The sequence below is a fragment of the Mustela erminea genome, chromosome X (genome assembly GCF_009829155.1).
Source record: "Mustela erminea isolate mMusErm1 chromosome X, mMusErm1.Pri, whole genome shotgun sequence".
Taxonomy (NCBI): Eukaryota; Metazoa; Chordata; class Mammalia; order Carnivora; family Mustelidae; genus Mustela; species Mustela erminea.
Window position 1 is genome coordinate 100337467 of NC_045635.1, and position 14512 is coordinate 100351978.

At 44.6% G+C, this 14512-nt stretch overlaps 1 protein-coding gene across 3 annotated transcripts in view; it reads right to left on the minus strand.

The window, feature by feature from the left end:
* LAMP2 (lysosomal associated membrane protein 2) overlaps window positions 1-14512 on the minus strand; it is a 39986-nt gene that overhangs the window by 15951 nt on the left and 9523 nt on the right. For all 3 annotated transcript variants that reach the window (XM_032329938.1, XM_032329940.1, XM_032329939.1), the window contains exons 2-6: window positions 12614-12732; window positions 11731-11944; window positions 7236-7394; window positions 5725-5912; window positions 4374-4496 (exon numbers count right to left, since the gene is read on the minus strand). In XM_032329938.1, the coding sequence (XP_032185829.1) occupies window positions 4374-4496; window positions 5725-5912; window positions 7236-7394; window positions 11731-11944; window positions 12614-12732 (803 nt within the window). The remainder of the gene's footprint in view (window positions 1-4373; window positions 4497-5724; window positions 5913-7235; window positions 7395-11730; window positions 11945-12613; window positions 12733-14512) is intronic.

Genomic DNA, 14512 nt, shown 5'->3' on the forward strand with positions numbered 1-14512 from the left:
TCCCTTTTTCCTCCGTGTTCTGTCTCCAATTTTCGGGCCAAGGGTGTAGTCATGTGGTTCTTCGATACTCAACAATTCATTCCCTCATTTTATTCCTCCTGTCAGTTGCTAAGCCCCAACCCACTCTAGCCTGGATCCTGATAGTCTCTTAACTGGGCTCCCTCCCTGCCCTACAGCCTCTCCAGCTGGGAGCTTTCCTTACCACTATTATCTCGGTGAAGCACGCATCTGATCAGCCCATCATTCTAATTATGTCAGTGCTTAGCATGTACAAGGCAACATATCTAAGTGCTCCAGGGAGCTAGCCAAATGAACCAGGTGTGGATCCTGCCCCCACCCGTGTTTGCAATCTGCCAGGGAAGATAAGATAAATACATAAAGAAATAACCATATTGCAAAAAAGAGAGCAATCAATTATAAAAATTAAAAGGAGACAGAGGACTTCCATGTAGGGGAGAAGCAAAGCAATGTAAGCTTAGGGATATGCCACTTGAACTCTGCCGAGTCAGAGAATGAGCAGGAAAGGGTATTCTGGAAGGCAAGAGCATGAGTAAAAGGTATCCAGAAAATAAGCACTATCACAAGTACTCCATCATTTGAAAATTTAGTGCCAAGCGATGTTCCTAAAACTTTACTTATAAGGCACCTGGGCAGCTTAGTCAGTTAAGCCTTTGTCTTCAGCTCAGGTCATGATCCCAGGGTCCTGGAACTGAGCCTCACATCAGGCTCTCCACTAACTGGGGAGCCTGCTTCTCCCTCTCCCTCTGCCTGCCTCTCTGTCAAATAAATAAATAAAATCTTAAAACATTTTTTGAAGATTTTATTTACTTATTTGACAGAGAGAGAGACAGATCACCAGTAGGCAGGCAGACAGGCAGATGGGGGGGGAAGCAGGCTCCCCACTGAGCAGAGAGCCTGATGCGGGGCTCGATCCCAGGACCCTGAGACCAGGGCCTGAGCCGAAGGCAGAGGCTTAACCCACTGAGCCATCCAGGCGCCCCATAAACAAATAAAATCTTTTTAAAAATTTTACATGCAAGGTATCACTGAATAACTGTAACATGTTAAGTGATTTTCCCCAAGACTATACCGTCAGTGGTCAGCGAGGTGGGATCTGAACCCCGGAAGCCTGGCTACAGAGCTGAAGCGCTGGCTGCTACTGGGCTCTCCTACCTCACAGAACACAGCGAGGAAAGCATGGGCTTCCTAAGTGAAGGGAAAGGAGGACACCGAGAGTCAGACATGCAAGATCCGCTGCGTGGCGGGAGCGGGGTGGGGGGCGGGGCGGGGAGCTGCTTGGGGAGAGAGATTTGAAGTAACCTGCCGTGGAGCTTAGAGGTTCTCTTGTCAGTAAAACAGAACCGCTGAAGCTTTCTGAGGACGAGGGAAGATTAAACGAATGCAGAAGAACACTGAGGGGGGAGAGGAAGAGGACAGACTGGACTCAGCAGAGGCAGTGGGGAACAAAAATGGAAGGGACAGATGCAGAGAAATGTCAGGAGGAGGCACAAAGGACTTGACCACCTCATTACACCTTTCCTCGCCTGAGGCTATGTCTCGGCTTGGCATTCAAGGCTCCTTGCAATTTGTCCCAACTACTTTCCCATACTTGTCTTTCCCTGATTATGCCACGTGCCTCATTCGCCAAGGTGGTCTTGATTGCATTCCTTTTTCCAGAAATGATCTGTACTTTTCTGCTTCCTCCCCTTATCCCCACGTGTACAAACCTATCCTTGAAGGTCCAGCTCAAATGTCGTCTCTTCCATTAAACCTTCCTAACTCTCCTCCACCCAGAATTAACCACTGCCTCCTCTACGCTCCCACAGACTTTGTCTTTTCTTCTGGTCTATCATTCATCCTAACTGGAATGCACCTTCCACGGATCTCTAATTGCCCACAGAATCCAGTTCGAAAGTCTCAGCACAGCATTCCAGATCTTCCACAAAAATGGTCATTATTTGTACATTCCTATCTTTACCACTGAACTGTGAGATCTTTATTAATACAGGGCTTCTTCTTTGAATCCCACCATGGGATCCAGCACTCAACACACTCAAACTCAAGAAATTTTCCTTAGAAGCGTCTATCATGACAGGGTTGAAGATGGGCCCCAGTGAAGTCTGGTGACATTACAGGTGTTTCTTCATTTTTTGAAGTGCCTACGGCATGGTTAGAATGCCACCATTTTGGTTTATTTCATTTTTTAAAAAGATTTATTTAAGAGACATAGACAGAGACAGCAAAAGAGAGCAGGAGCGGGGAGCCTGATGTGGGGCTCGAGCCCAGGACCCTGCGATCATGGTCTCAGCCAAAGGCAGAAAAGGCAGACGCTTAACCCACTGAGCCTCCCAGGTGCCCCAAAATGTCACTGTTTTGAACTGCAATCAAAATAATCTGTTGGTGGCACCTGGGTGGCTCAGTGGGTTAAGCCTCTGTCTTTGGCTCAGGTCATGATCGCAGGGTTCTGGGATCGAGCCCCATTATCACATCAGACTCCCTGTTCAGTGAGGAACCTACTTCTCCCTCTCCCTCTGCCAACCCCCCCTGCTTGTGCTCTCTCATCAAATTTTTTTAAAAAACGAACTTTTCGGGTGCCTGGGTGGCTCAGTGGGTTAAAGCCTCTGCCTTCAGCTCAGGTCATGATCCCAGGGTCCTGGGATCCAGCCCCACATCGGGCTCTCTGCTCAGCTGGGAGCCTGCTTCCTCCTCTCTCTCTCTGCCTACTTGTGATCTCTGTCAAATAAATAAATAAATAATCTCTAAAAATAAAAAAATTTAAAAAAACTTTTTAAAAAAATAAAATGAAATAGTCTGTTGGGAAAATTAGATATTGTAATTATTAAATATTTCCCCACAACAGTCAGAAGAAACCATATTCCTTTTAGGACCCAACCACAGCTAGAAAAATCAAACTCAATCACTCCAAAGGGAAGGAACCTAAAACACTACTTTCTTCATTCTTATAGTATAATCTCTATGAGGTAACTTTAAAAGACAACATGTCCAGGGAGGCCTGCTCTTACCTCATCGAAAAGGACGAGCCTGACCAGACATTTTTAATATTAATCCTCTGGTCATATGTGTACATAACAGAGGAAAGCTTTCAATGCTGGTAAAGGGAAGATCCTTATAAACCTTTCTAAACTGTAATTGCCTGATACAGTCCTCAATTACTCCACATATATTCCACAGAGAAAAGGGCTTCAGACTAAAGATACTAAGTTCGGACTTGAAACAAACTCCACACACCTAATTTTTTTATGTATCAGATGTTGAGAGTGTTTCTCCATCCTAGATAACATAACCTGATTTAAAAGCAGAACTGTTTTTTAATCTACCTATACAATAACTCTCAGTTTGAGAATTGCTGGCAGCTTAACGTTTTCCCTGATGGCTGTCCCCTTTCCCATTTGCTAAAACACATGTACACACACACACACACACACACACACTCAAAAATTATGAGGGTAATAGCTGCTTCTGAGAAGGGAGAAATAAAAGTCCTCAATGATGAATTTATGCTAGCAAGAAGTAGAGCACATAGGCTTAACCTAGAACCTTCTCTTTAGGGTTCAGCCCTTCATGCAAACATGAACAACAAAAACCCGAATGCTACCATTATATACTACGTTGATTTAATGAATTTATGCATGATAAGTACTTACACAGAGCCTTGTGGGTGGCAAGTACTCAATAAACGTTAACTATTATTATTCCTGATACTATGACAAACAGTATAGCCTCCAAAAAACCTAAAATATTCGAGTAAACAAACATGAGTTTTCTAACCAATAACAGAGAAACATGTGAGGGAAATTACTTTTTACCTTTTATAACATGTAATATATAAATATATACACTTTTTTTTCTTTTTTTAAAGATTTTATTTATTTGACAGAAAGACATCACAAGTAGAGGGAAAGGCAGGCAGAGAAAGAGGGAAGCAGGCCCCCCGCTAAGCAGAGAGCCCGATGCAGGACTCGATCCCAGGACCCTGAGATCATGACCTGAGCCCAAAGGCAGCGGCTTAACCCAGAGCCACCCAGGCGCCCATAAATACATATACTTTATTATTAAGTATTTCTACAGCAGATAGAGATTTTTTTTTTTGATGTGGGTTAATTCTTGCTCCTACCCTCAAGTCTATGTGAGGGCAGAACAGTCACTTCTGGTGAACATGAAGCTAAGAATCCAGCCTGCAGACCCCCGAGGTGACTGAGGGGTTAAGAGGGACTGATGGCCCACACTTTATCATGAAGCAGTGCTGAAATGGAAAACAGAGCTAAATCCCCTGCTACACACACACAGCTATTTAGACTTTCAGATGTGTTTCTAAGAAAACAGCCCAGATCTCAGGGAAATCTGTTACTCACCACAGCAAAGACGAAGTCAAGATACTTGACGTTGCTGCTGTTCAGGCTGAGCAGGGCACTCCGAGGCTGGCAGCTCCCGGTGAAGTCCGTGGTGTTGGGGTTGATGTTAATAATTGAAACCACCTGGAGGGGAAGAAGAGGGAGAAAGGTACAGCTGACCGGGGCGAGTCCATAGCAAACCCTTACCCTCTAATAAACAACTTCGGCGGGGGGGGGGGGGGGGGGGGGGGAATGCTTTTGTCTGGATACTTAAGTTTATGGTGTCTTACTTTCAAACGAAGTTGGCCCAGACCCTCAAGCTATGACTCAGACAACTTAAAAAAAAAAAAGGAAAGAAAAGAAAAACAAGAAGGAAGCTTCCTCAGTAATGAGCCAAATGAAAAGACACATTTTTATGGAGCATAAGAGTCATCTGTGCCGCTCGCTTATTGAAGGCGCAAGACTCTGGAAATGGGGATGCGTCCGTCGGCACGCCCCCTGGAGGCGCAGGGGAACACTGCAACCACAAGCGCCGTGGCAGACGCAAGCCTGGGGTGCACGGCCACGGTCTGAGTCATGGAGAAACAGCTGCACTTTCCCCTAAGTCAACCCACACTGCGTTCCAGATACAAATGTGAAGGAGTTATATTTTAAACGGACTGAAATAAAAATCAACTGTCTGTACTCCGATCTACTGATGGTAAACAGAATCTAAACCCCGAAGAGTCCCTGAAATGGCTAGGTTTCCCACAGGCCAAGAAAACCCCTTGCCTGGGACATTAACTCTTCGTCGTTACAGTAACTCCGAATTTATCAGTCCTCAACAGGTCAACATCAAATCTCCATTTAAAACAGAATTGGGGCAGGGGTGCCTGGGTGGCTCAGTGGGTTAAAGCCTCTGCCTTCGGCTCAGGTCATGATCCCAGGGTCCTGGGATCGAGCCCCGCATCGGGCTCTCTGCTCAGCAGGGAACCTGCTTCCTCCTCTCTCTCTGCCTACCTCTCTGCCTACTTGTGATCTGTCAAATAAATAAATAAAATCTTTAAAACAAAAACAAAAACGAAAAACAGAATTGGGGGCGCCTAGGTGGCTCCATCGTTAGGTGGCTGCCTTTGGCTCAGGTCATGGTCCTGGGGTCCTGGGGTTGAGTACCACATCAGACTCTCTGCTCAGTGGGAAGTCTGTTTCTCCCTCTGCCCCACTCCCTGCTCATGGTCTCTCTCTCTCCCCCCCTCTCAAATAAATGAAATTTTTAAAAATCTTTAAAACAGAACCAGTCTAGCAACAAAACTACTCTTAGGCCAGAGGAAAGATACACCGCATCTGAAGGGAGATATGAGAAGAACGTATCAATAAACACAGAGAACTATACCTTGTTGTGAGTGAAGTTCAGCTGCAGCCCCATGGTAGCCAGAAGACAAGTACCATTGCTGTTATTAACCGAGTAGGATCCCACCTCTGGTTTCTCCTTTGGAGTAGGTGCTGTGGTGGGGGATGGCGCAGCGGTGGAGGTGATGGGTACCACAGTGGTGGAAGTTTTATCTTTTTCACACAGATACTCTAAAGAAAACAAACAGGACAAAACAAACTGAAGTGGCCTTCTTCTTAATTCGTAAGGCCACGAAAGAGCAAAATATTTCTCACAATACAAGTTCAAAGAGTTTTATTAGGGGACTCAGGCAGAGGTTCCCAAACTGCTGCTTCAGATACTGACGGGTCTCTCAGAATTATGACACACCCGACACATACAAATGCTTTCTCCAGGGGTGCCTGGGGGGCTGGGTGGGTTAAGCCTCTCGGCTGAGGTCATGATCTCAGGGTACTGGGATCGAGCCCCGCATCGGACTCTCTGTTCAGCGGGGAGCCTGCGTTCCCCCCCTCTCTCTGCCTACTTGCGATCTCTGTCTAATTAAAAAAAAAAATGCTTTCTCTACTTCATACTTCAGCTACCACACACTCATCTTTTTGCGCCCTGATGTCCCTTTATTCCCAAAGAGTTGTCACCTGCTTCTGATGTGAAAATGAGAGATTTAAATCTGAAAACATCTCCCTCCTTCCCTCTTCTTTCCCACACACCACTAGAAGGAAGGAGAGTGTTCACCAGAGGAACATTTAGAAATCACTATGGGGGGGGGGGGGGCGCCTGGGTGGCTCAGTGGGTTAAGCCTCTGCCTTCGGCTCAGGTCATGATCCCAGGGTCCTGGGATCGAGCCCCGCATCGGGCTCTCTGCTCAGCAGGGAGCCTGCTTCCTCCTCTCTCTCTCTGCCTGCCTCCTCCTCTCTCTCTGCCTGCCTCTCTGCCTACCAAATAAATAAATAAAATCTTTAAAAAAAAAAAAAAAGAAATCACTACAGGGTTCAAATACAAATGAACCCTCTATGTGTATCACCCCTTCAGCAAACCAGAGGCATTTCAACCTCTTCTTAGGAAGGGCTGGTCGATTTTCAGAGCTGGTGAATGAGAAATTATGATATTTCCATTTAGCTATACGTAAGTTATAAAAGCAGTTGAGTAAACTCAAGATTCAAACACAAAAATCTCATTCCTAAGCTGTGGTCTTGAATCATCAAAAGCTAAAAAGCTGATGATCAAGCAAGCTATCTGAGGATTTGTTCAAACAAAGACTGGGTTTGATCCGCTGAAAATGCTACAGGTCAAGCATCTGCAAAAAACCATCCCCCATAATGTATGCATCATCAACTTGAAACTGCGAAGTCCCACAGGAACAAGAATTATGGTTATCTGCAAAAACCTCATGGTCCGGTGAAAGCTACGCAAGTCTTAGTGTAGAAATGCTTCCAAATAACAAGACTTCAATGCAAGCCAGCTGGTATACTCGAAGCTTAAATCAGGATCCAAGTGTATCTGTTTGAAGAACTCACCTTTTGTGCTCACTGTGCCATTCTGGACAAAAGCCTGTACGTGAACATCCCAATAGTACTGGACGACACCGCTATTCTCTAGAGTTAATAAACTATTGCATCTGAACATGTCGTTCAAAGGAATTCTGAATCCCACAGCGTCACGGACGGTCAAAATTCCTGTAAAACAAAATTAACACTAACAGTTTCCAAGAAGGCAGGAGAAAAGTGAGGACGTAAATTTATCTGCAGACTCTCTCCTCCTTCTGCCATCCTGCCTCACTGCATCCACATGGGACAGAGGACACGGGTTCAAGAAATGACAAATTCAGGGCACCTGGCTGGCTCAGTGAGTTAAGCTGCTGCCTTCGACTCGGGTCATGATCTCAGGGTCCTGGGATCAAGCCCCACATTGGGCTCTCTGCTCAGCGGGGAGCCTGCTTCCCCCCACCCTCTGCCTGCTTCTCTGCCTACCTGTGATCTCTCTCTCCGTCGAGTAAATAAATAAAATCTTTAAAAAAAAAAAGAAAGAAAGAAATGACAAATTCACTGGGGCTGAAACAGAGCGAGTAAGGAGGAAAGCCGTGATGGGGGTTAAGAGGGAAAGATGAGTCAAAGGTGGCCACGCGTTGAAGGAAAACTGGAGGAGTTGAGGACAGGTTAGGCTTTATTCTGTCAGCAGTGGAGGGTGAGCTTGAGTTTTTACAGCTGGAAATAAATAACACACATATAATTTATTCTAAGGGAGAACACAAAATTGCAGGGGCTAGGCAGGGGCAATAACTTCTGCGGGAAGTCATTAAAGAAGGAAAGTAGTTAGAAGGCTGCTGCTCTGGCTGAGGTAAAAGGTGAGGGGCTGCCTAAATTAAGATGGTGAGAGGCAGAAGACGGACAGCAAAGAGGCCAAACTGAACACACAGCTAACGTACGATCAACAGGGCCTCGCGACCAAAGGAAGGAAGGAAGATGGATTCGGCAAGGACTTCTGGACTTCAGAGAAGTCCTTACTTTTGTGCTACTATCCCGAAGTCAGTTACAGTTACTAAAATGAGCTTCTGGAACCTCTTCCTGGCTAGCATTTCAAGACTATTCCATTTCAGGATATCTTCAGAATGTGAAAGGAGTAAGTTACAGTCAGTCTGTATGGAGTTTTTATTGTAAGGCCCATGGTGAAGAGACTATGACCACAACTAACCACACCCAAATGGCTTAGTTTCTTCCGGAGAAGCATCGAGGGAGGGAGGGATACGAGGTCCTTAACAGGGGCTGTCTTCAGGGCCTCTCCATGAAGTAGCAAGACAGCCAATTCATGCTGTCATGGCACCCCCTAATGGCCAAAGCGGGGAAAAATTTAAGTCAAAGAACTAGAACATTTTTTCCCCAAAACTGGTTTTTCTCACTGTTTACGTAAGTGAATAGGTATTTGAACTGTCTTATATAAACAGAGCTCAGAAACCATCTACAGACATACTGGAGATATACTATGAAACGGTAATTTTTTAAACTATGTATTATTTATGAACATGTACCGATTAGTCCAATATAAACAGACCAATAGGAAGGCTCCACCCCAAGTTCCTAAAAGTGGCTGCCACTTAGGAGGCAGACAGGAAAATGACTCCGGGGAGTGAGTACAAAGGAAACCTCAAGTGTATCTGTAAGGCTTTATTTAAATAAATAAATAGATGAGGCAAAATATGAAAGAAATGGCATTTATAAATTCTGGGTAACAGATACATGTAGGTCTATTACATAACTCTCTGGACTTTTCTGTACTTTAATCACAAAAAAAAATTTAAAAGAAAACAGCAGTTTTCAAAATTACTCCAATTATCAGATGCCTAAAAATAAAACACTAAATCATTTCAAAAACAACAGTCCATTTAAGGAAACCATTTTAAATTCCAAATACTTTCAAATATGTTATTTCATAGATGTTGGTCATTTAAAAAAAAACTGCATTCCTCGTTTAAAATAAAAACAAGGAGAGTAAGATGTTAATTTTAGAGTCCACTGTTTTTCCATTCAAATCTGTCCCATCTGTCCTTTTATCGCCACCCCTTGATCTCGGCCCTGGTCTTATCACCTCTTGGTTACTGCAGCAGCCCCTTAACGTGGGCATCTCTGCCTGCGGTCTCCTCACTTCCCAATGAATCCTACAGAACATTCTTTATAAACTACTGTCTCTGCTTCTGTTCTGTCATTCTCCTGCCTAAAAACCTAAAATGGTTCCCCAGTGCCTACGCCATCAAGCTAAATGCCTTTCCTTGGCTTCCAAGGCCCCCTATAATTTAGACCCGCTGCGCCCAGCCAACTTGATTCTCCTGCTACACACACAGCCTCTATTTTCATCAGGAAGCTTTCCAGCGACTGCTGCTCATACCATGCTTCCCCCTGCTGGAAAGCCTCTGCTCAAACTCCCTGCCTGACTCAGCTCGTCCTCCTCCAACACCCGCCGACCTCTCCTCTGGCTCGCCTGCAGGCCAGCAGGCGAGCAGGCGAGCAGACGACTGGTGAGGACACATTCAGACCACGCACTCTAGAACCACAGGCCCTCACAGATGGGCTCAGGAAGCATATGGCATCTGCAAGTTTACTCTGTACCCTGGGCGAGAGGGCCAGCAGGCTTCCCTCATGTCCACCCCCGCCCCCCAACAAAACCCTGGAACAACAACAAATAATCACACTGATCCGGCGCGTTCTACTTTTGCCATCGAACTTGGAAAAACCATTTTGCTTTGTCTCCCCAACTTGTTTTACAGCTCCTTGAAGGTGAGGGGCAAACCGCAGACTAGTTGGAAAGGACAATGCAGGGCGCAAAGCTAAATACACAAGTAAAACAGTAACAGACTCGCTCCAGTTACCCTTACGCATGAGATTAGGAAAGAGAAAAACTAGGACTGATTTCCAAGTCTCTGTCCTGTTGCCTCCCAAGTTTTGTATGAGCTCATTCACCTCTGGGTCCTGAAAATAGGATCTTTTGCTATCCATACCTCCAGTGAGTCATTTATCCCCAGGGCTTGCAACTAAAGACCATCTGCGTGTGTTTCTGCAGTTGAAAGGAAATACTATCTGTGAAAGCTACTTACAGACACCCTGTTGACCCAAATCTCAACAGAAGGGAAAGAAAGGAGAATTACAACCCCGACTAAACTGAAATCTCCACTATCCGTGCCCTCAAAATACTCAGTACAAAATAAAAAATCCAGTATGCATTTCAGTTCTAAGAGTGACAAGGACGCCTTATTTGCTAATGCTTTTCCAAGTTGGTCTGGATCCGATATTGTCTCCAAATAGCAACATTTTCCCTTTCATTTTGCCTTTAATTAATCATTTACTTTTCAGTCCAAATCCTATCTAAATGGTAAAAAAAAAAAAAAAAAATCTGAGGATGAAACATTTCTGCTGATCTCAGGTTACTGAACTTGTACAGATTTAAAATCTCTATGGGGGGGGTTTGTGTGGTTCAGTCATTAAGCGTCTGCCTTGGGCTCAGGTCGTTACCCCAGGATCCTGGGATCCAGCCCGCCATCAGGCTCTCTACTCAGCCGGAAGCCTGCTTCTCCCTCTCCCTCTCTCCCCCTGCTTGTGTTCCCTCTCTCGCTGCCTCTCTAAAAAATAAAAAATATCTATCCCTAAAGGGTTTTCTCACTCATTCAGCATTTGTCGATGACCCACTACTGAACGAAATAAGTAAAAAGAGTAAAGCCCACAAACGCTGCAGCTTAACAGACTTTGGTTCGAACACCAGCTCACCATTTACAAGCTGTGTGACCTCAGGGCAAGTCACTTAATCTCATCAAGACTGACTCCCTTTACCTATAAAGCTGAGATAATTTCTACTTCCCAGGCTTGCTGTCACGGGACTGAAAGTCAGCTAGTCACACACTTAGGGTACTCCGTGGTACAAAGTAAACTCAAAGAGGGACAGCAAATTACCATCACCATGTCGAACACTGCCATACATGGGTGGTGGGGACACAAAGACATGAACTTTCTGTTCTAGTTAGGAAGACACATGTGTGTGCAGATGATTTTTAAAAATTATTTACATTTGTATGATTTTCTAAATGTGTATATAGATACATACACACACACTTTTTAAAAAGATTTATTTGAGAGCGAGTGAGCAAGCATGAGCAGGGTGAGGAGCAAAGGGAGAAGCAGACTCCCCGCTGAACGAGGAGCCTGATGCGGGGCTTGATCCCAGGACTTTGGGACCATGACCTGAGCCAAAGGCAGACTGCTCAACCCACTGAGCCACCCAAGCGCCCTACATTTGTATTACTATAAGCAAGAGAGGGGCGCTGGGTGGTGCAGTCCGTTAACTGTCTGACTCGGTTTCAGCTCACATCGTGATTTCAGGGTCATGAGATCAAGCCCCGTTTCGGAGTCTAACTGGGTGTTTCTCTCTTTCCCTCTGCCTCTCCCCCACCCCGCACATTTTCTCTCTCAAAGATTTAAAAAAAAAAAAAAGAGCAAGAAAGCATAACACAAATCTAATTCATAAGCTTACCTTTATCTTTAGCATCGGGAAAAGTCGCCTTATCACTAGTGTTGTAGGAAAACGAGATGCTGTCAATTGAGTAAGTAGACTCTTCCTTGGTAAAATTCACAGTCCAGGAAAAACCAGATCCAAACTGCACCACTATTTTGGGATTGTTCTGATCATCCCCACAAACGCTTCCATTATATGATGCAGTGCTGAAGTCGGAAATGGTTACAGTTTTCTAAAAGAAAAAGGAGTGCGGGGGTAAGGAGGAAACAGGCAGTACCGAGCACCAGGCATCTGTAGAGGACGCGCCAATTGGGTCTCTGTCACCGACCCCCGCCTCTCGCCCCCCACAGCCAGGCTGCCCTCGACCTGCCCCATTGTGTAAACCAGTCTCAGATTCTTCACCTACATCCCAGTCCTCTGGACAAATTCATGTATGTCAGAAAGGAAAAAGGAAAAATTGGCCTGAACGTCTGCTCTTGATTCAAAAAAAAAAAAATTAGGTTATAAGCAGGCAGGACCTTAACTGAAAAAAAATAGGAAGGCAAAAGGATTGAGAGGCTACCCCTCAAAGGAGATTTTAATAGCAAACTATTAAACTGGGAAAGCTTTGATGTGTACATGTTAAGTGTTACAGATGTAGTCAGACCTCAACGCCACAGTCTTTGGATCATTTGCCCTTAATCAGCTGCAAAAAGAACTCCAAAGAACCCGGGAAATAAAATATTCCTTCCAACCCTAAACAGAACACCTTCAAGTATCTTTTTTTTTTTTTAAGAAACCAACAGAATTTAAATGTTAAGTCAGTTAACATATGCAATCTTATCTACGTGAATATATACAAAGGATAAAGGGTAGAACTGAGTTCCTACTGTAAAACTCAAAGAAAAAGAAAAGCACTTACGTAAGTTTTGTTTGTAGTCTCATAGCGTATTGTGAAATTCATCTGCCATTTTGCAAAAAGGCAAACGGCTTTTTCTGAGTCTGTCACATTAAATTCCAATGCATAAGATGAGACCGCTCCTAGATTAGAAAGAATCAGACTGTAAAAGTGTACGACAACAACATACCTAAAGGAAAAAGCTCTATCCACCACTCAAGTTCAACCAGCTCTAAAATGAAACAAAAGACTCTGAACATATATGGCATCTTGGTAATGGTTTTTCTTTGTATTTTTAGCAGAATCCTATTGATAAAGTCAGCATCACCTGTTCCAGAAGGGTTACTTGACCTAGGATGCTTAGGTCATGGCACAGACTGGTGACATTTGCCTTTTGCCTCCTAACAGTCATATATACACATTCATCTGTGTCTTGCTAGCTTTGCTGTCAGGACTTTTGTTTGTAAGGCAAATGAACTTAAAGGGAAAGGCTCAGGAGGGGTGTTAAACTGTCCCTCTCCTTTGCAACAAGGATAGAACTAGAGGGTCTTATGCTAAGTGATGTAAGTCAGAGAAAGTCAAATACCGTATATCTGCTCAGATATAGAATATAAAAAACAAAACAGATAAACAATAGGGGAAGGGAGGGGGAAATAAATAAGACATCATCAAAGAGGGAGACAAACCGTAAGAGACTCTTCACCGTAGCAAACAAATGGGGTTGCTGGAGGGGAGGGAGTGGAGGGATGGGGTATTGGGGTGATGGGCATGCAAGGGGGCCCCTGACGGAATGAGCACGGGGTGTGACATGCAACTGACGACCCCCTAAACTCTACCCCTTAAACTAGTAATACACAATGTTAACTGACTGATTTTAAATAAAAACAAACAGGGACGCCTGGGTGGCTCAGTTGGTTAAGCCGCTGCCTTCAGCTCAGGGTCCTGGGATCGAGTCCCCAGGTGGGCTCCTTGATCGGCAGGGAGCTTGCTTCTCTTGCCGTCTCTGTCTGCCACTCTGCCTGCTTGTGTATACTCTCTCTCTGACAAATAAATAAATAAAATCTTCTAAAAAATAAAAAATAAAAACAAACAAAAACAAAACAACCCTGTCTCCCTCAAACCAGCCAATGGAACTTTCTCTGTCAAAATAATGATAGACCGGATGTTCTATGGTCTTGTTGCTTTCAATCCTGCCGAAAGCTATGTGACCTATGACACCAGATATCTTGGCAAACTATTTTACTCTGATAGGAAGGTGTGCGAGAGCCTTGTAAGCAGGTGTACCATGTGACCAAAAGAGCAGAGTTTCAAAGGTTGTTAGGTCTAAATGCAAAAGGTTAATTTTTTATAAATGTAACACTCATCACTTTGTTTTATTTTAAAATCCAATCGATTAGGAAGGCTGACGAATCTTTTGATACAGACTCAGAGACATTTCCCATGTTTGGAACCTGCAACCTCTTTTGGCAGAGAAACCCTACAGGGTCAAAAGCCTTGGGACTTCTGAGCTCACGTGGCTCTGATCTACACCAGGATACACGCAGGGACATTACCTGTTAAGCTAAAGCGCCCAAGGACTCAAAATGCTATGTGCCAGCAAACACGCCAGCGGCCTAAGTGACTGACAACCACGTAAGGGTTTTCTGCACTGTCTCCCACATTACCCAAGGGGTGAGCTGTTTCCTGTTAAGACACTTGCGTATCCTTTAATGATACCTGAGCAATGCGGCGTCATCTACAAGCAGGGACATGCTGCGGACTACAGAGCAGAAAGTCCTAAGAGGAATACCAAGAAGGCACGCCTCAGCAACGCCTTTCAAGTTGTACACAAAGGCCGACCCTGGGGATGCACCAAAGACCAGGCTGCCTTGCCAGCCCGAATATTATGCTAAAGCTTGTGGTTGCTGAGTGCCTAAATGTATT